The sequence below is a fragment of the Oncorhynchus mykiss genome, chromosome 1 (assembly GCF_057628025.1).
Source record: "Oncorhynchus mykiss isolate SJ-2025 chromosome 1, ASM5762802v1, whole genome shotgun sequence".
In the NCBI taxonomy this organism is placed as follows: Eukaryota; Metazoa; Chordata; class Actinopteri; order Salmoniformes; family Salmonidae; genus Oncorhynchus; species Oncorhynchus mykiss.
Window position 1 is genome coordinate 65,787,872 of NC_143022.1, and position 22,348 is coordinate 65,810,219.

A 22,348-nucleotide genomic window follows, 5' to 3' on the forward strand; every position below is an offset into this window, starting at 1 on the left:
GTTTAAAGTGGCTAGTGATATATTTTACATCATTACATCAATACATAGAGCAACTGAGATCGGATATCTATAGACTTCTAGCTGTTTGGTTACAGTGGACATTATCTTTGATGCTGAAACTGATTTAGACATAGCATTACACTTTAGATGCTGTTTGGTAATTCATTTTTCTCACTTCTATGAATAGTCAACCAAACTAATACAATTACATTCAACAAGACGGTTTGATTTAGTTTGATAGCTCTGAAAATTGGATGCTGTCCCTTTAAAGGAATTGACCTTTCACTCACTTCCTATTACAACGATTGTACTTCCTGTGTAACTATGCGCATGTGGTAAACAAGAATAAGCATGGATTTTGCGAGTAAGTGGAGTAGTTTACTGACAAGTCCAAGCCTTAAACATTTAACAGAAGCAGGCTACGGCATACCGAAGGAAAAACAACATGCCGCTGTTCAGGACCTAACGAAGGCTCATATTGAGTCGTTTGACCAAGCAGTTTCAGAAGGACTGTGTCGTGCTGTACAGGTAGGCGAACTTTCACGTGGGACAGTCAGTGCTGTGTCAGCCGTGCCTCCCCAAGCCACAATGTTGGCCAAACGTATATTTTTAATATGTCTTGTGTCCACTTGCAAGTGGTGCGTTTAGGATTTTGAAAATGCTCCATTATTGAAAGAAATCAACATTTTGCTCCATGAAGTAATCAAATCAAAGTTTATTTGTCACGTGAGCCGAATACAACAATGCTTACAGGCTTTAACCAATAGTGCAAAAAAAGGTGTTAGGTTAATAAGAAAATAAATAAAACAGTAAAAAGACAGGCTATATACAGGCAGCGGTTAGTCGGGCTGATTGAGGTAGTATGTACATGTAGATATGGTTAAAGTGACTATGCATATATGATGAACAGAGAGTAACAGTAGCGTTAAAGAGGGGTTGGCGGGTGGTGGGATACAATGCAGATAGCCCGGGTAGCCACTGTGCGGGAGCACTGGTTGGTAGTCCCAGTTGAGCTAGACTTGGCACTCCGGTACCGCTTGCCATGCGGTAGTAGAGAGAACAGTCTGTGGCTGGGGTCTTTGACACATTTTTGGACCTTCCTCTGACACCGCCTAGAGGTCCTGGATGGCAGGCAGCTTAGCCCCAGTGATATACTTGTCTGTATGCACTACCCTCTGTAGTGCCTTGCGGCCAGAGGCCGAGCAATGGCCGTACCAGGCAGTGATGCAACCACGCTCTTGGCATTGCAGCTGTAGAACCTTTTGAGGATCTCAGGACCCATGCCAATTTTTTTTTGTTTTCTGAGGGGGAATAGGCTTTGTCGTGCCCTCTTCACGACTGTCTTGGTGTGTTTGGACCATTCTAGTTTGTTGATGTGGACACAGGAACTTGAAGCTCTCAACCTGCCCCACTACAGCCCCGTCGATGAGAATGGGGGGTGTGCTCGGTCCTCCTTTTCCTGTAGTCCCTAGTCTTGGTTATGTTGAGGGATAGGTTGTTATTCTGGAACCACACGGCCAGGTCTCTGACCTCCTCCTTATATGCTGTCTCGTCATTGTCTGTGATCAGGCCTACCACTGTTGTCGTCTGCAAACTTAATGATGGTGTTGGAGTCGTGCTTGGCCATGCAGTCGTGGGTGAACAGGGAGTTCAGGAGGGGACTGAGCACGGACACCTGTGGAGCTCCAGTGTTCAGTATCAGCGTTGCAGATGTGTTGCTACCTACCCTCACTACCTGGGGGTGGCCCATCAGGAAGTCCAGAATCCAGTTGCAGAGGGAGGTGTATAGTCCCCAGATCCTTAGCTTAGTGATGAGCTTTGAGGGTACTATGGTGTTGAACGCTGAGTCAATGAATAGCATTCTCACATAATTGTTCCTTTTGTCCAGGTGGGAAAGGGCAGTGTGGAGTGCAATAGAGATTGCATTATCTGTGGATCTGTTTGGGCGGTATGTAAATTGGAGTGGGTCTAGGGTTTCTGGGATAATGGTGTTGATGTGAGCCATTACCAACCTTTCAAAGCACTTCATGGCTTTGGACGTGAGTGCTACGGGTCTGTAGTCATTTAGGCTGGTTGCCTTTGTGTTCCTGGGCACAGGGACTGTGGTGGTCTGCTTGAAACATGTTGGTATTACAGACTCAATCAGGGACATGCTGAAAATGTCAGTGAAGACACCTGACAGTTGGTCAGCACATGCCCGGAGAACACGTCCTGGTAATCTGTCTGGCCCCGCAGCCTTGTGTATGTTGACCTGTTTAAAGATATTACCGGCGTCGGCTACGGAGAACGTGATCACACAGTCGTCCGGAACAGCTAAATGCTCTCATGCATGCCTCAGTCTTGCTTGCCTAGAAGTCAGCAAAGAAGTGATTTTGCTCATCTGGTAGGCTCGTGTCACTGGGCAGCTCGCAGCTGTGCTTCCCTTTGTAGTCTGTAATAGTTTGCAAGCCCTGCCACATCTGACGAGCGTCGGTGCCGGTGTAGTACGATTCAATCTTAGCCCTGTATTGACGCTTTGCCTGTTTGATGGTTCGTCGCAGGGCATAGCTGGATTTCTTGTAAGCTTCCGGGTTAGAGTCCCGCACCTTGAAAGCGGCAGCTCTACCCTTTAGCTCAGTGCGGATGTTGCCTGTAATCCATGGCTTCTGGTTGGGATATTTACGTACAGTCACTTTGGGGACGACGTCCTCGATGCACTTATTGAATAAGCCAGTGACTGATGTGGTGTACTCCTCAATGCCATCGGAGGAATCCCGGAACATGTTCCAGTCTGTGATAGCAAAACAGTCCTGTAGCTTAGCATCTGCTTCATCTGACCACTTTTTTTTTTTTTAAAGACCGAGTCACTGGTGCTTCCTGCTTTAATTTTCACTTGTAAGCAGGAATCGGGAGGATAGAGTTGTGGTCGGATTTACCAAATGGAGGGCGAGGGAGTGCTTTGTACGCGTCTCTGTGTGTGGAGTACAGGTGATCTAGAATTTTTTTTCCCCTCTGGTTGCACATTTAACATGTTGGTAGAACTTATTTAAGTTTCCCTGTATTAAAGTCTCTGGCCACTAGGAGCGCCGCCTCTGGGTGAGTGGTTTGCTTATTTCCATATAGAGCTCACTGAGTGCTGTCTTAGTGCCAGCATCTGTCTGTGGTGGTAAATAAACAGCCATGAAAAGTATAGCTGAAAACTCTCTAGGCACCCCTCATCTTACCTGAGTTTGCTGTTCTATCTTGCCAGTGCAGAGTATATCCCGCTAGCTGAATATCCATGTCGTCATCCAGCCACGATTCCGTGAAACATAGGATATTACAGTTTTTTATGTCCCGTTGGTAGGATATTTGTGATCGTACCTCGTCTAATTTATTGTCCAATGATTGCACGTTGGCGAGTAGTATTGATGGTAACGGCAGCTTTCCCAGTCGACTTCTCCGGGTCCTGACCAGGCATCCGGCTCTTTGTCCTCTGTACCTGCGTCGCTTCCTCTTGCAAATAACAGGGTTGTCGGTCCTTTGGGGTGTTTGGAGAATGTCTTGTGCGTCGTCTTTGTTGTAGAAAAAATCTTTGTCTAATCCTAGGTGAGTGATTGCTGTCCTGATATCCAGAAGCAATTTTTTGCCGTAAGATACGGTTGCAGAAACATTACGTACAAAATAAGTTGCAAATAACGCGAAAAACCCCCACATAATAGCACAATTGGTTAGGAGACCGTAAAACTGCCCTTTCTTCTGCCGCCATTTTGTTAATCCAACAACCTGTACACCACCATCTTGTCTATTTCAAATCTTGTCATTAATTAAGATAGGGGTGTCATGACATGCTGCACTTTGGGGAAGACCCACCTGTTTCAATCAATGAGAGATTTGAAATTGACACGGTCAAGGTTGGTTGAAAATGATGTGCTACACAACCGTACCTAACCTGTAATTCACAGTAATGGATACCAACATTTTTTGGTTGTTACACCAGATAATGTGAGTTAATCTGTAACTATGCAGCAACCTGGTTGTAGTTGATATCTGTCATGCAAAACCATGGGTTTGGAGAGTTCATGTATAAATATTTGTTCCATTTCTCATTTTCAGGCCATCCGTCCCTTGGAGTTTATGTTTAAAAATGACCGGATCAGCCTGGCATTTGTGGAGGCCACCATCTTTAAACCAGTGGTGGGCAAAGGAAGCATCTGCCGGGACCTGAGGGTGTTCCCAGCAGAGTGCAGAGGGAGACGCTGCTCCTACCGGGGGAAGCTTGTGGTAAGCTTGCCTGCAAACCCAACACCTGTACCATATGGATTGTACTGTATATGACGGTCAAGACGAGGTCTTTCTACAATCTATCACAAGACTTGCCCATTGTGATGAATTTAAGTTTTGTGCTGTGATTCTTCACAGGCAGATGTCAGCTGGTCCGTGAATGGGGTTCCCAAAGGCATCATCAAGCAGTCTCTGGGCCAGTTGCCCATCATGGTGAAGTCTAGGCTGTGTAACCTACATGGGCTCCCTCCCAAAGAGCTCATTGAGCACCATGAGGAGGCTGAGGTAGGAGAATGGCACGCTTCCTACCCGTGCTGTGGCAGGGTTTCCTTTAGCCGGTAATAGCTGGCTTTTGGGCGTAAAAAAAAATAAAGCAGTTAAATAAAATTGCCATCGGCCAATTGTCTGGGAGAAGAAAGAAAAAATCCCATTGCAAAATAAGGCTTTTTAGCCTATTCATTGATAGAAATACCAGTTTATGTAAATACATTTGACCGGTCATGCTTGTCGGTCTATGAGTTAATTTGCATAAATCCGTGGAATTAAATTGCCATGTGTGCATATTTGTTATCTTATCACATGGGCACGGCATACAGATACAGAGCCTTTGAACGGAAAATCTGTCAGGCAGCACTTTTACACGGCCAGTCATTGTGCAACGATTCTAAATGCACTCGTGTGTTAAAAATAGCTAATATTTTTATTTCTCAACTGGTAATTGAAGCGGCCTCTCCATTCGCCATTCAAATGCATAGTCAACAGAAGGCAGGCTTCATCAGTGTGTCACATACCAACAACCTACAGCTACTTAATTGTTTGAAACCTTGCTTTAAAGTAGCCTAGGAAAAATCTGACCAAATACGTGAAGGCAGTTATTTCATAGACTTCCATATGCCATTGAAACCAGTAGCCTAATTCTAATTTTCTATTGGTTTTCAACTATCTTTCATTGTCCAGTAGCCAAATGCATTACTGCGCTGCTAATGTTAAGAAGTAATAGTTTATCAACATTTTTCAACTAAACGTTCTGATCTGATGCATCAGATGTATTGCTTTTTACTTACTGGTTGTGTGAATTTGATATGTATCGTCCCTGAGTCTGTTTGGGCTATTTCTTTCTAGGCAAGCTGACCATTAGAATATGTAAACTTTTCTTCTATGGGGATAGTAGACTAACATAGGCTCCTAGGTTGCACATTCTAAAGGCTAGGTGAAGCATTCCCTAAGTAAATTGACAAAATGATATAGCCTTATTAGCCTACTAAATACAATCATTCAAAATGGGTTACTAAAGCATGATTTGGCCACAGAGGATCATTAGCTTCCCCTAGCTTTAAAAAAAAAAAAACGAGCCAGTGGAAGCTGTAAAGATATTTTTTTTTAGTTATCAAAATTCAGCCATGTCCTTGGTGAGTGCTCACTGCACTGAGCATATTCACTCATTAACATTGTTGGGTCAGTGCCACTGTTTTTTTCCATCCAAAGGATGCTGAGTTATTATTAGCCTAAATTATGACTATTCCGTCTACTTATCACATTATGAATAGTAGGCCTGCAAATGCGATGATCCATGGAATGCTTTATTAAAAGGTGCATTTTTATGGTGAAATTCATTCCCCAGTTATGTACCCAATGCATACATGTCCGGTAAATTAAAATGCTGCCGGTCAAATGTCCTGCGCTACATTTTCATAACGGAAAATCCTGATCTGTGGGAACCAGTCAATCTGATAATTTATGCTTCGACGCAAAAATCAAGGCACATTTTTCTGCTTTTACACGTACATTTTACAGTTTGCAATGCGTCTTTACATTTCTTTAGATTCAATCTCTCTTTCTCTCCATCCTCATTGAAACAGGAAATGGGTGGTTATTTTATTGTGAATGGGAACGAGAAGGTTATTCGCATGCTGATCATGCCAAGGAGGAACTACCCTATCGCTATGTCAAGGCCGAAGTGGAAGAACAGAGGCCAGGGATACACTCAGTATGGTACGCAAGGCAGTTAATGTACACAATGTGGAGGGTGTTAATGTACAAGCCGAACATTGCATTGTTGGAGCAGTTGAGTCCCATGGCCTACTATAAGTAGCCTGACATTTGATTATCGCAGTCCGATCGCCTTGATGCAGACATAAGCTAAAGCTATTCTTTGTCTGTCTCCCCAGGTGTCTCAATGCACTGTGTGAAGGAGGAGCACACCGCTATCAATATGAACCTGCATTACCTGGACAATGGGACTGTGATGCTCAACTTCATATACCAGAAAGAGCTATTCTTCCTCCCCCTGGGCTTTGCACTAAAGGTGAGATGGAGCAGTGATATTTGGAATAGGAACTTGCATGTGACATTAAAGTCTGTCCACTAGGTTTTTATGCATGCGACACATGAGAATTGGGCCAAATGGCCTATACTGTACGAAATTACAATATATATTTAACATTTTAACCACATTGCCTTTCTGTTTTGGCCAGGCTCTAGTGGACTTCACAGACTTCCAGATTTACCAGGAGCTGATCAAAGGTCGTGAGGCGAACTCCTTCTACAAGAGCTGTGTGTCTGAGATGCTGCGACTCGTCATGGAGGAGGGCTGCATCACCCGCGGCAAGGTGCTCAACTACCTGGGCGAGCGCTTCCGGGTCAAGATGAACCTGCCAGAGTGGTACACCCATGAACAGTGTGCCAACTACCTGCTAGAGTAAGTGTTTGTGTGTGTTATTAATAACTTCACCATGCTCAAAGTGATATTCAATGTCTGCTTCTTTTTTTTTTTACCCATCTACCAATAGGCGCCCTTCTTTGCGAGGCATTGGAAAACCTCCCTGGTCTTTACAGTTGACTCTGTGTTTGAAATTCACGGCTCGACTGAGGGACCTTACAATTATCTGTATGTGTGGGGTACAGAGATGAGGTAGTCATTCAAAAAGTAATGCAGTCCATGCAACTTATGTGACTTGTTAAGCAAATCTTTACTCTTGAACTTATTTAGGCTTGCCATAACAAAGGGGTTGAATTCTTATTGACTCAAGACATTTCAGCTTTTCATTTTTAATTGCATTCTAAAGACATTGACCGGGTCAGCTCTAGCAGGGCAGAAATTTGGTGAACTGAATTGTTGGAAAGGTGCCATCCTGTGACGGTGCCAAGTTGAAAGTCACTGAGCTCTTCAGTACGTGCCATTCTACCTCCAATGTTGGTCTATGGCGATTGCATGGCGGTGTGCTCGATTTTTATACACCTGTCCGCCACTAGTGTAACTGAAATAGCCGAATACACTAATTTGAAGGGGTGCCCACATACTTTTGGCCATGTAGTGAATGCCTATAGCAGACACTTATTATGATGACTTAGTCATGAGTGGGTCTATTTTTTATTTTTTTTTGGTGTATGGAATCTAACCAACTATCCTGACGTTGCAAGCACCATGCTCTACCAACACACACACACACACACACACTCTTTATGGAATGTGTCGTGTCTCTCTGTTCAGCCAGTGCATCTGTATCCACCTGAGGTCGGACGTGGAGAAGTTCTACCTGCTGTGTCTGATGACGCGGAAGCTATTCACGTTTGCCAAGCAGGAGTGCATGGAGGAGAACCCGGACAGTCTGATGTGTCAGGAGGTGCTCACGCCAGGACGGCTCTACCTAATGTTTCTCAAGGTCAGTTCAGACATCAGGACAGCCCTGCACTGGACTACTGACAAATGATGAACAGTTCTGGATCTGACGTATTGGTGAATCAAAAACAATTTCTTGTCAAGCTGCTACAACATTGTGGGGAACAGAAGTTGTCATGTTTGGCATGGGTAATGTAAAAACACCACAACAATGTCAGGCCAGAATGCTAGTGGTGAAACCTTGACTGTAAGGCCTTGGTATTAAAATCACACTCTAGTTGTCCTCCAGGTCATATAATTCCTCTGTCGGATGTGTTTTAACCATTTGCAATGTGATGATAGGAGAAGATGGCTGCCTGGATGGTGTCTGTGAAACTGTCTATGGACAAGAGGGCCCATAGGCTGACTGGTGGGATGAGCTCTGATAATCTGGTGAAGATGTTCAACATGGGCTCTGATGTTACTCATCCCTTTGAGTATCTGCTAGCCACTGGGAATCTCACTTCAAAGACGGGTATGCTGTGATACAAAACATTCTACTTATTTGTCATTACAACGTATCCACTGTTCTATTTTTCTCAATTTTTCTCTATTTTACTTGGAGTTATGCAGATATACATGACGTGTATAAGTTACCTAGAAACGCATGCTGGTCCTGAGATTCTGTTCCTCTTCCCTCCTGCCGTCAGGTCTGGGCATGCTCCAGAACACGGGACTGTGTGTGGTGGCCGACAAGCTCAATTTCATCCGCTACCTGTCCCACTTCCGCTGTGTGCACAGAGGTGCAGCCTTTGCCAAGATGAGGACCACCTCCGTACGTCGTCTGCTGCCCGAGTCCTGGGGCTTCCTGTGCCCTGTGCACACCCCCGACGGAGAGCCCTGCGGCCTCATGAACCACATGACGGCCCACTGTGAAATCATAGCCCCGGCCCTGCCCACCACCACCCTCCCTGCCCTGCTCTGCTCCCTCGGTGAGTACAGACAAACCTGGGAATTGTGAATATATATATATATATATATATATATATATATATATATATATATATATATATATATATATATATATATATATATATAGCTAGCTGCCTCACTATGGCGTCCTCCATGTCGTAGCAAGTGTTGGAGATCAGAGACGATGCTGTTGGTTCCAATGGGGTAGTTGTACATGACAAACACTGAACATGTGTCCAAAGTGAAACACAAAGGCCTGGGATTCAACGTGATAGGATATCCAAGGTTACGTCACTCACTGCGATTAGCATGCAGCTGGAACCTATTGGGTCCTAAGGTTTATTCGTACATACTGTGTGTCGACATGTGAAAATGCTCAGTCATTTATATGCGGTTGTGTTTGTCCCATCGTTCTCCTCCAGGTGTGACTCCTGTGGATGGTTCTCCTGGCAGGGCCTACACTGACTGCTATCCTGTGCTCCTGGATGGTGCCATGGTGGGTTGGGTAGAGACTGATCTGGCCCCCTTCCTCGCAGACTCCCTCCGCAGGTTCAAGGTAAGGCAGGGCATCTCCCAACCATCTGCAGTTATAACATGGGTTTGATCGTCACTCACTTATTTAATAGATAATTCATCACACATGAATAGTGGCAGCTAGTTAGGTTTTTCTGCCTCTTACTCATTCTAGTTCATGCCATTCTCTTGCAGGTGTTGAAGGAGAAGAAGATCCCTCCCTGGACTGAGATAGTTCTGGTTCCCCAGACCAGCAAGGCCAGCATGTACCCAGGCCTGTACCTCTTCACCACCCCCTGCCGCATGGTGCGGCCTGTTCACAACCTGGCCCTGGGCCAGCAGGAACTGATCGGCACCTTTGAACAGGTACTACAGTCGCAGGCTGCTTAAAATGTCTCAATTCCTGGGCATCCTTAGTAAACCCCCTAGTTACTAATCATAGCCTCTGGGACAAGGAGGGATGCTAGATCAAACTCGTTTTCAAGCTGAGGGTCTTGTCAGTGATTCTTTGTTTTGTCAACTCTAGGACAGTCATTACAGTAATTGTTGGAAGTTGATTCTTGAGTTTGGTTGGTAGTGTCATGTCAGTACCTAGTTACTTGTAGATGGTTAGTCTGACCGTGGCTTCAGAAAGTATTCATACCACTTGACTTATTACACATTTTGTTGTAATAAAAATTTAAAAAATCACCCATCTACACACAATACCCCACAATGACAAAGTGAAAATATGTTATCAATGTATAAAATGAAATACAGAAATCACATTTACATAAGTATTCACACCCCCGAGTCAATACATGTTAGAATCACCTAACATGTATTGAATAAGCTTTCTGGGTAAGTCTGTCTTAGAGCTTTGCACACCTGGATTGTACAATATTTGCACATTTGTTCTTTTTTAAGTTCTTCAATCTCTATGAAGTTGGTGGTTGATCATTTTTAGACAGACATTTTCAAATCTTGCCATAGATTTTCAAACAGATTTAAGGCAAAACTGTAACTAGTTCACTCAGGAACATTAATGTTGTCTTGGTAAGCAAGTCCAGTGTATATTTGGCCTTGTGTTTTAGGTTATTGTCCTGCTGAAAGGTGAATTTGTCTCCCAGTGTTTGGGTGTTGTTGAGCAGCTAATAAGTAGAATCAGATGTGTTAAATTAGGGTTGGACTGAAATGCCACAGGACGGTAGATCTCCAGGAAGAGGTTTGGGCAGCCCTGCTCTATCAGGTTGAATGGGGAGCATTGCTGCACAGCTATGTTCAGGTCTCTCCAGAGATGTTGGATTGGGTTAAAGTCCAGGCTCTGGCTGGCCCACTCAAGGACATTGAGACTTGTCCCGAAGCCACTCCTGCATTGTCTTGGCTGTGTGCTTAGGGTTGTTGTCCTGTTGGAAGGTGAGCCGTCACCACAGTCTGTGGTCCTGAGAGCTCTGGAGCAGGTTTTCATCAAGGATCTCTGTACTTTACTCCGTTCATCTTTCCTTCGACCACATGGTGTGATTTTTGCTCTGATAGATACTGTCAACTGTGGGACCTTTTATATAGACAGGTGTGTGCCTTTTCAAATCATGTCCAGTTAATTGAATTTACAACAGGTGGCCTCCAATGAAGTTGTAGAAAGGATGATGAATGGAAACAGGAAGCACCTGAGCTCAATTTCGATTCTCATAGCAAAGGGTCTGAATACTTACAGTACCTGTCAAGTTTGTACACACCTACTCATTCAAGGGTTTTTCTTTATTTTTACTATTTTTTACATTGTAGAATAATAGTGAAGAAATCATAACTATGAAATAACTCATATAGCATTATGTACACTGCTCAAAAAAATAAAGGGAACACATTAACAACACAATGTAACTCCAAGTCAATCACACTTCTGTGAAATCAAACTGTCCACTTAGGAAGCAACACTGACTGACAATATATTTCACATGCTGTTGTGCAAATGGATTGACAACAGGTGGAAATTATAGGCATTTAGCAAGACACCCCCAATAACGGAGTGGTTCTGCAGGTGGGGACCACAGACCACTTCTCAGTTCCTATGCTTCCTGGCTGATGTTTTTGGTCACTTTTGAATGCTGGCGGTGCTTTCACTCTAGTGGTAGCATGAGACGGAGTCTACAACCCACACAACTGGCTCAGGTAGTGCAGCTCATCCAGGATGGCACATCAATGCGAGATGTGACAAGAAGGTTTGCTGTGTCTGTCAGCGTAGTGTCCAGAGCATGGAGGCGCTACCAGAAGACAGGCCAGTACATCAGGAGACGTGGAGGAGGCCGTAGGAGGGCAACAACCCAGCAGCAGGACCACTACCTCCGCCTTTGTGCAAGGAGGAGCAGGAGGAGCATTGCCAGAGCCCTGCAAAATGACCTCCAGCAGGCCACAAATGTGCATGTGTCTGCTCAAACGGTCAGAAATAGACTCCATGAGGGTGGTATGAGGGCCCGACGTCCACAGGTGGGGGTTGTGCTTACAGCCCAACACCATGCAGGACGTTTGGCATTTGCCAAGATTGGCAAATTCGCCACTGGGGCTCTGTGTTCTTCACAGATGAAAGCAGGTTCACACTGAGCACATGTGACAGTCTGGAGACGCCGTGGAGAACGTTCTGCTGCCTGCAACATCCTCCAGCATGACAGGTTTGGCAGTGGGTCAGTCATGGTGTGGGGTGGCATTTCTTTGGGGGGCCGCACAGCCCTCCATGTGCTCGCCAGAGGTAGCTTGACTGCCATTAGGTACCGATATGAGATCCTCAGACCCCTTGTGAGACCATATGCTGGTGCGGTTGGCCCTGGGTTCGTCCTAATGCAAGATAATGCTACCTCGTGTAGTTGGAGTGTGTCGGCAGTTCCTGCAAGAGGAAGGCATTGATGCTATGGACTGGCCCGCCCGTTCCCCAGACTTGAATCCAATTGGGCACATCTGGGACATCATGTCTCGCTCCATCCACCAACGCCACGTTGCACCACAGACTGTCCAGGAGTTGGCGGATGCTTTAGTCCAGGTCTGGGAGGAGATCCCTCAGGAGACCATCCGCCACCTCATCAGGAGCATTCCCAGGCGTTGTAGGGAGGTCATACAGGCACGTGGAGGCCACACACACTACTGAGCCTCATTTTGACATGTTTTAAAGACATTACATCAAAGTTGGATCAGCCTGTAGTCTGGTTTTCCACTTTGATTTTGAGTGTGACTCCAAATCCAGACCTCCATGGGTTGATACATTTGATTTCCATTGATAATTTTTGTGATTTTGTTGTCAGCACATTCAACTATGTAAAGAAAAAAGTATTTAATAAGAATATTTCATTCATTCAGATCTAGGATGTGTTATTTTAGTGTTCCCTTTATTTTTTTGAGCAGTGTAGTAACCAAAAAAGTGTTCAAATATATTTTGAGTTTCTTCAAAGTAGCCACACTTTGCCTTGATGGCAGCTTTGCACACTCTTGGCATTCTCTCAACCTGCTTCATGAGGTAGTCACTTGGAATTTATTTCAATTAACAGGTGTGCCTTGTTAAAAGGTAATTTGTGGAATTTCTTTCCTTAATGCGTTTTGAGCCAGTCAATTGTGTTGTGACAAGGTAGGGATGGTATACAGACTTGGGCTTTTATCAAATAGGGCTAAGTCTGTATTATGGCAAGAACCGCACAAATAAGCAAAGGGAAATGACAGTCCATTACTTTAAGACATGAAGGTCAGTCAATCCTCAAAAATGTGAAGACCTTTGAAGGTTTCTATAAGTGCAGTCACAAAAACCATCAGGCGCTATGATGAAATTGGATTAAATTGGCTCTCATGAGGACCACTACAGGAAAGGAAGACCGAGTTACCTCTGCTGCAGAGGATAAGTTCATTGGAGTTAACTGCACCACAGATTGCAACTCCAAAAAATGCTTCACAGAATTCAAGTAACGGACACATCTCAAATTCAACTGTTTAGAGAAGACTGTGTGAATCAGGTCTTCATGGTCGAATTGCTGCAGAGAAACCACTACTAAAGGACACCAATATGAAGAGATTTGCTTGGGCTAAGAAACACGTGCAATGGACATTAGACCAGTGGAAATCTGTCCTTTGGTCTGATTAGTACAAATTTGAGATTTTTGGTTCCAACCGCAATGTCTTTTGAGAAACGCAGAGTAGGTGAACGGATGATCTCCGCTTGTGTGGTTCCCACCGTAAAGCATGGAGGAGGTTTGGGGGTGTTTTGCTGGTCACACTGTCTTATTTTATTTAGAATTCAAGGACCATTTCATAAGCATGGCTACCACAGCATTCTGCCGCGACATGCTATCCCATCTGAGTTGCACTTAGTCCCACTTTCATTAGTTTTTTTTAAAGGACAATGACCCAAACCCCACCTCCATGCTGTGTAATGGCTATTTGACCGAGGAGAGTGATGAAGTGCTGCATTTAAAAAAAAAAATTATTCACCTTTATTTAACCAGGTAGGCTAGTTGTGAACAAGTTCTCATTTGCAACTGCGGCCTGGCCAAGATAAAGCATAGCAGTTCGACACATACAACAACACATAGTTGTGAACACATGGAATGAACAAAACATAGTCAATAATACAGTAGAAAAAAAGAAAAACAGTCTATATACAGTGAGTGCAAATTTGGTCAAATAAGGGAGTTAAGGCAATTAAACATTGGAATGGTAGATGTGCGAAAGATGGATGTGCAAATAGAGATACTGTGGAGCAAAATAAATGAATACAATATGGGAATGAGGTAGATGGGCTGTATACAGATGGGCTATGAACAGGTGCAGTGATCTGTGAGCTGCTCTGACAGCTGGTTCTTAAAGCTAGTGAGGGAGATGGGAATCTCCAGCTGCATCAGATGACCTGGCCTCCACAATCACCCAACCTCAACCAAATTGAGATGGTTTGGGATGAGTTGGACCGCAGAGTGAAGTAAAAGCAGCCAACAAGTGCTCCGCATATGTGAGAACTCCTTCAAGACTGTTGGAAAAGCATTCCTCATGCAGCTGGTTGAGAGAATGCCAAGATTGTGCAAAGGGTGGCTATTTTGAAGAATCTAAAATGTATTTTTTGGTTACTACATGATTTCATGTTATTTCATAGTTTTGATATTTTTCACCTGTATTCTACAATTTAGAAAAGAGTAAAAAATAAAAACCCTTGAATAAGTAGGTGTCAACCTTTTGACTGGTACAGTATGTAAAAATGGTATTTCTGTTTTCTATGTTTAATAAATTTGGTAAAATGTCTAAACCTGTTTTCGCTTTGTCATTATGGTGTGTAGATTGCTGAGGATAATATACAGTGCCTTGCGAAAGTATTCGGCCCCCTTGAACTTTGCGACCTTTTGCCACATTTCAGGCTTCAAACATAAAGATATAAAACTGTATTTTTTTTGTGAAGAATCAACAACAAGTGGGACACAATCATGAAGTGGAACGACATTTATTGGATATTTCAAACTTTTTTAACAAATCAAAAACTGAAATTGTGCGTGCAAAATTATTCAGCCCCCTTAAGTTAATACTTTGTAGCGCCACCTTTTGCTGCGATTACAGCTGTAAGTCGCTTGGGGTATGTCTATCAGTTTTGCACATCGAGAGACTGAATTTTTCCCCCATTCCTCCTTGCAAAACAGCTCGAGCTCAGTGAGGTTGGATGGAGAGCATTTGAACAGCAGTTTTCAGTTCTTTCCACAGATTCTCGATTGGATTCAGGACTTTGACTTGGTCATTCTAACACCTGAATATGTTTATTTTTGAACCATTCCATTGTAGTTTTTGCTTTATGTTTTAGATCATTGTCTTGTTGGAAGACAAATCTCCGTCCCAGTCTCAGGTCTTTTGCAGACTCCATCAGGTTTTCTTCCAGAATGGTCCTGTATTTGGCTCCATCCATCTTCCCATCAATTTTAACCATCTTCCCTGTCCCTGCTGAAGAAAAGCAGGCCCAAACCATGATGCTGCCACCACCATGTTTGACAGTGGGGATGGTGTGTTCAGCTGTGTTGCTTTTACGCCAAACATAACGTTTTGCATTGTTGCCAAAAAGTTCAATTTTGGTTTCATCTGACCAGATCACCTTCTTCCACATGTTTGGTGTGTCTCCCAGGTGGCTTGTGGCAAACTTTAAACAACACTTTTTATGGATATCTTTAAGAAATGGCTTTCTTCTTGCCACTCTTCCATAAAGGCCAGATTTGTGCAATATACGACTGATTGTTGTCCTATGGACAGAGTCTCCCACCTCAGCTGTAGATCTCTGCAGGTCATCCAGAGTGATCATGGGCCTCTTGGCTGCTCTGATCAGTCTTCTCCTTGTATGAGCTGAAAGTTTAGAGGGACGGCCAGGTCTTGGTAGATTTGCAGTGGTCTGATACTCCTTCCATTTCAATATTATCGCTTGCACAGTGCTCCTTGGGATGTTTAAAGCTTGGGAAATCTTTTTGTATCCAAATCCGGCTTTAAACTTCTTCACAACAGTATCTCGGACCTGCCTGGTGTGTTCCTTGTTCTTCATGATGCTCTCTGCGCTTTTAACGGACCTCTGAGACTATCACAGTGCAGGTGCATTTATACGGAGACTTGATTACACACAGGTGGATTGTATTTATCATCATTAGTCATTTAGGTCAACATTGGATCATTCAGAGATCCTCACTGAACTTCTGGAGAGAGTTTGCTGCACTGAAAGTAAAGGGGCTGAATAATTTTGCACGCCCAATTTTTCAGTTTGATTTGTTAAAAAAGTTTGAAATATCCAATAAATGTCGTTCCACTTCATGATTGTGTCCCACTTGTTGTTGATTCTTCACAAAAAAATACAGTTTTATATCTTTATGTTTGAAGCCTGAAATGTGGCAAAAGGTCGCAAAGTTCAAGGGGGCCGAATACTTTCGCAAGGCACTGTATATTTTTTTTAATCCATTTTTAAAATCAGGCTAACTTACCATTTTGAAAAAGTAAATGGGTCTGTACTTTTCAGAAGGAACTGTATATATCTACCAATAGGAGCCCTTTGCGAGGCATTGCAAAACTTTCCTGGTCTTTGTTGTTGAATGTTTGAAATTCACTGCTCGACTGAGGGTCCTTACAATTATTTTTTATGTGTGGGGTACAGCGATGAGGTAGTCATTCAAACAGCCATGCAGTCCATGCAACTTATTATGTGATTTGTTACGCAGATTTTTACTCCTGAACTTATTTAGGCTTGTCAACAAAGGGGTTGAATACTTATTGACTCAAGACAGTTCAGCTATTTCATTTTTAATTAATTTGTAAACATTTCTGTAGGCTAGTGACACCTAAATGTACTCAATTTTTAAATTCAGGTTGCAACACAACAAAATGTGCTAAAAGTAAAGGGTTGTGAATACTTTCTGAAGGACTGTATATGTTTTAGTCCTAATTCCTTAGAGGCTTGTGGTATGGTGTGGCCGCTCCTTCCGACTTAACTTAATTATTTTAAGCAATAAGGCCCAAGGTGGTGTGGTATGGCCAATATACCACAGCTAAGGGCTGTCCTTATGCAGGACGCAACGTGGAGAGCCTGGATACAGCCCTTAAACCATGGGATATTGGCAATATACCACAAACCTTGAGTTGCCTTATTGCTATTATAAGCTGGTTACAAATGTAATTAGAGCATTTAAGAAACGTTTTGGCACACCTGTGGTATACGGTCTGATGCATTCAGCCAATCAGCATCCAGGGCTGGAACTACCCAGTTTATAATCTCATTTATACACCCAAATCTACAGAATGCTGTGATGTTTGCTTCTTGTGTGGACAGTTCGAGACAGTACCTTATTCTGTTCGAGTACACGGAAACATTTGTGAATTAAGCTTCTCTCTCCTGTTTGACAGCTCTACATCAACGTGGGCATCAGTGAGGATGAGATTGAGCCGGGTGTGACCACCCACCAGGAGCTCTTCCTCCACAGCATGCTGAGCGTGGTGGCTAACTTTATCCCTTACTCGGACCACAACCAGAGTCCCAGGAACATGTACCAGTGCCAGATGGGTAAGGGTGCACCACGTTTTCAGAAGCAGGCATCTCTGGTGTTTTCTGAGTTCAGATACCCTTAGATACCTTTTTTTTCAGCTAATTCCTATACAGAGAACACTACATGTGAAAAAATGTGCTTTATTCTTCTAGAATGCCTGACTTTTTAAAAATGATCCCGTAGATGTTGGTGTAACTCATCTTCTCCTCCACAGGTAAACAGACCATGGGCTTCCCCCTCCACTCGTTCCAGGACCGCTCGGACAACAAGCTGTACCGCCTTCAGACCCCTCAGAGCCCTCTGGTCAGGCCTGTCATGTACGACCACTACAACATGGACAACTACCCCATCGGCACCAACGCCATTGTCGCTGTGATCTCCTACACTGGCTACGATATGGAGGACGCCATGGTGAGACAGCTAGCTCTACATAAATTCACTTTTTATTTACCCATTGGCTGATTTCACTGTACCAGGTGTGTGTGTGTGTAGAATACATGTATACTGTGTGTGTGTGTGTGTGTGTGTGTATATTCGTACGTGTTCTATTTTAATTCCGTTTGCGCCTAGATCCTGAACAAGTCCTCGTGGGAGAGGGGCTTTGCTCATGGCTGTGTTTACAAGACTGAGCTGGTGGACCTGGCAGAGAAGATGAAGGGCGAGGACAACCTGGTGTTTGGGGTCAAACCCGGTGACCCCAAGGTAATGGACAAACTGGACGCTGATGGGCTGCCCTCCATCGGCACAGTGCTACAACATGGAGACCCCTTCTACAGCTACATCAACCTCAACACCGGACAGACCTTTGTCAACTTTTACAAGTGAGTTATCCAGTTTGGCCTAATGTTCTTTCCATTGTCATACCATAGTGTTGACTATTTCTCTACTCTATGATGATGAGTTGGCCAGATGCAGCGGCTAATGCAATTTTATAACCTGCTGTCTTGTAGGAGTCAAGAAAGCTGTGTAGTAGACAACATCAAGGTGTGCAGCAATGACGTGGGCTCGGGCCGCTTCAAGCGCGTCTGCATCACCGTGCGAGTGCCCCGTAACCCCACCATCGGGGACAAGTTCGCCAGCCGCCACGGGCAGAAGGGTATCCTGAGCCGCCTGTGGCCTGCCGAGGACATGCCCTTCACAGAGAGCGGCATGACCCCCGACATTCTGTTCAACCCTCACGGCTTCCCCTCCCGCATGACCATCGGCATGCTCATCGAGAGCATGGCCGGCAAGTCGGGCGCCCTCCACGGCCTGTGCCACGACGCCACTCCCTTCACTTTCTCCGAGGAGAACTCGGCACTGGAGCATTTTGGGGATATGTTGCGCGCTGCTGGCTACAACCACTATGGCACCGAGCGCCTCTACAGCGGCCTCAGCGGCCTGGAGCTAGAGGCGGACATCTTCATCGGCGTGGTCTACTACCAGAGGCTGCGTCACATGGTCTCCGACAAGTTCCAGGTGAGGACCACTGGCGCGCGGGACAAGGTGACCAACCAGCCGGTGGGCGGAAGGAACATCCAGGGGGGCATCCGCTTCGGGGAGATGGAGCGCGACGCCCTGCTGGCCCACGGGACATCCTTCCTGCTCCACGACCGCCTCTTCAACTGCTCTGATCGCTCTGTGGCACAGGTGTGTGTGGACTGTGGTAGCCTACTGTCCCCTCTACTGGAGAAACCACCACCCCACTGGTCGGCCACACGCCACCGCAAGACTGTCTGCCTCCTCTGCGGCAAGAGTGACTCCATCGATACGGTGTCTGTGCCATACGTCTTCCGCTACTTTGTTGCCGAGCTGGCGGCGATGAACATCAAAATCAAATTGGACGTGAAGTAAATTCAGTGTGAAGTTTGTTCAGTCTACCTACCAGCCACAGACAGTGCTATATTGTGCACAGGAAGTTTGTCTTCTCCCGTGTGTGACTGGCAGTGTTCAGATATTAGGCCTTATGTTTTGTATTAAATGCTTTATCTCCAAATATTATCTGTCACATGTAAAAGTAAAAAATATGATTGCAAAGAACTTACTGGAGTTTACACAATTACCTGAACTACAAAGCCATACTGCTCACCAGAATGGCCAAGTGCTTGAGGTTTACCCTCTTGTTGTCCAGAATGGTCTCTACCTATCATAAGTTATGGCTAAATTGAGACTTTGGTCAAGGATGGATAGAACTTTCCAAAAATGTTCAGAAGTTACAAAGATATTGTACAGTAACTGTCTAACATACACAATATTGTTTTGTAAGTCAGTATATTTAGAGTGAAATACTCTAAGAAAATACATTGTGATGGTGTACATTGCGCATGACACAGTCGATTGTGACTACTAGGTAATAAAAGGTTTGTCAATGACTAACTACACTTTACTCTTCAGACTGACAATCGATACACGTTCAAGTTGTTCCTGTCATAACCAGCACTTTGAAGGAGACAATGTTGTTCACAGGGCTTTAGATTCTTGTGTCCTGTTTCTTATACCTACCAGAAGATGCTGGTGGGAGGAGCTGTAGGAGGACAGGCTCATTATAATGGCTGGAATGGAATCAATGGAACGGAGCGTTGTTTCCATTGGTTTGATTCCGTTCCAGCCATTTACAATGAGCCGCTCCTCCCACCAGCCCACCAGCCCACTGCTACCTACTTCCCCCAACAGATAAAGTAGTCAAATGTATAATATTTTTTATTTTAAGAGTAGACAATGACCAAATGACGTGGCCTATTGCATTGTTATGTAAACACAATTATTACACCCTTTCACCCACATTGAAGATGAAAGAAAAGCAGCTGATTTTGATTTTCACAATTCCCTTTTTACAAGAAACCCATGTCATTAATGCAGGCCTTTGGAAACAATCTTCATTTACGGTACATTTGGAAAGTATTCAGACCCCTTGACTATTTCCACATTTTGTTTGTAAGCCGTATTCTAACATTGCCCCCTCAATCTACACACAATACCCCATAATAACAAAGCAAAAACAGTTTTATTTTTAAATTTGCAAATGTATTAAAAATAAAAATGTAATCACATAAGTATTCAAACTATGCACTCAGTACTTTGTTGAAGCACCTTTGGCAGAGATTACAGCCTTGAGTCTTGGGTATAACGGTACAAGCTTGGCACCTGTATTTGGGGAGTTTCTCCCATTCTTTTCTGCCAATCCTCGCAAGCTCTGTCAGGTTGGATGGGGAGCGTCGCTGCACCTGGAGCAGGTTTTCAAGAATCTGTACTTTGCTCCGTTCATCATTCCCTCGATCCTGACAAGTCTCCCAGACCCTGAAAAACATCCCCACAGCAGGATGCTACCACCACCATGCTTCACCGTAGGGATGGTGTTGGCCAGATGATGAGCGATGCCTAATTTCCTCTAGACGTGACGCTTGGCATTCAGGCCAAAGAGTTCAAACTTGGTTTCATCAGACTTGGGCTGTGGCGGTCACAAAATTGTCAGCCCGTGACTGTTAACATACACATTTAGCATCTCCTGGCTTCCACACAGCCTACAAGCCACTGAAGCAGACCTTTGGAACATCTACAGTATAATAATAAATCCATGTAATATAGCCTACATCTTTACAATAAATCCATGATTTATTTTGGACAGGTCTAAAGAAGCATGATATGAAGAAAATGTAGTCTGTTTCAGAAGAACAGAGTAGTGTACTCGAGTTGTCCTAATGTGGCTATGCCAAACGGCTGTGGGCTACGCTAGTTCATTCAGAATTCCATGGCATTATTTATATTACTTTATAGTATGAAGAATACAATTGAACAAAGCTGAACAAAATAAATTCTACAAACTATTTGGGGGCTATTCTGTGTTGAGCAGTTAAAGAAATAGGTCATCCTATATCTAGATGATTAATTTAGTTACTAATGTAACTTTAGTTCTACAAACATTGGGCTATGTTTTTTTTATATACATTTTAAGGATGCAAAAAGTCACTTGCAAGGCTCTGCTTTGTTTTTTATACCCCTTTTTTCTCCCCAATTTCATGGTATCCAATTGGTAGTAGTTACAGTCTTGTCTCATCGCTGCAACTCCCGTACGGACTCTGGAGAAGCGAAGGTTGAGAGACATGAGTCCTCCGAAACACAACCCAATCTAGCCACACTGCACATCCAACCCGGAAGCCAGCCGCACCAATGTGTCGGAGGAAACACCGTACACCTGGCAACCTGGTCAGCATGCGCTGCACCCGGCCCGCCACAGGAGTCGCTAGTGTGCGATGAGACAAGGATATCCCTGCCGGCCAAGCCCTCCCTAACCCGGACGACGCTGGGCCAATCGTGCGTCGCCCCATGGACCTCCCGGTCGCGGCCGGCTGCCACAGAGCCTGGGCTCAAACCTAGAATCTCTGGTGGCACAGCTAGCACTGCAATGCAGTGCTTTAGACCACTGCGCCAATCGGGAGGCCCCCTGCTTTGTTTTTTGTGCAGGCTGAGCACACGTCATTAGTCTCGCATTCACAATTTGACAAGCACTTGATAATGCCTCGAATTTCACGATGGCATCCCCTTTGAGGTTGTAATGCACCCTTAAAAAAAAATCCATGCTTTTGTTGTGCCCTTCTCCCTGAGTGCTGCATGCTCTCCATCATGATTGGGTCTTTCTCACAGGTTACAAGTGAAGACAGACATATCGGGACACAACTGCGCATGTCCTTATTAGAGGTCGACCGATTAATTAGAATGGCTGATTAATTAGGGCCGATTTCAAGTTTTCATAACAATCGGAAATTGGTCGATTTTGCAGATTTTATTTTTTACACCTTTATTTGATCTTTATTTAAGAACACATTCTTATTTTCAATGACGGCCTAGGAATGGTGGGTTAACTGCCTTTTTCAGTGGCAGAACGACAGATTTTTACCTTGTCAGCTCAGGGATTCAATCTTGCAACCTTACGGTTAACTAGTCCAACGCTCAAACCACCTGCCTCACGAGGAGCCCGCCTGTTACGTGAATGCAGTAAGAAGCCAAGGTGAGTTGCAAGCTAGCCTTAAACTTAATCAATCATGAT

General features: G+C 44.3%; 1 protein-coding gene across 1 annotated transcript; it reads left to right on the plus strand.

Moving 5' to 3' along the window:
* Window positions 1-284: 284 nt before the first annotated feature.
* polr1b (RNA polymerase I subunit B) lies at window positions 285-19,685 on the plus strand. The gene is made up of 15 exons (XM_021607695.3): window positions 285-528; window positions 4,075-4,242; window positions 4,381-4,527; window positions 6,102-6,234; window positions 6,411-6,547; window positions 6,717-6,940; window positions 7,733-7,904; window positions 8,204-8,375; window positions 8,551-8,832; window positions 9,235-9,368; window positions 9,521-9,691; window positions 17,186-17,342; window positions 17,540-17,736; window positions 17,896-18,146; window positions 18,276-19,685. Exons 1-15 carry the CDS (start codon window positions 352-354, stop codon window positions 19,156-19,158), a joined length of 3,405 nt encoding a protein of 1,134 aa, XP_021463370.2. The 5' UTR covers window positions 285-351; the 3' UTR covers window positions 19,159-19,685.
* Window positions 19,686-22,348: the final 2,663 nt, after the last annotated feature.

What these genes read in the sequence shown, in the direction of transcription:
- polr1b (XM_021607695.3), top strand. Translation starts at nt 352, where the DNA reads ATGGATTTTGCGAGTAAGTGGAGTAGTTTACTGACAAGTCCAAGCCTT. An exon ending in AGCACCATGAGGAGGCTGAG is followed by an intron (nt 4,528 to 6,101) that starts GTAGGAGAATGG and finishes TCATTGAAACAG; the next exon opens with GAAATGGGTGGTTATTTTAT. An exon ending in CATGTACCAGTGCCAGATGG is followed by an intron (nt 17,343 to 17,539) that starts GTAAGGGTGCAC and finishes TCTCCTCCACAG; the next exon opens with GTAAACAGACCATGGGCTTC.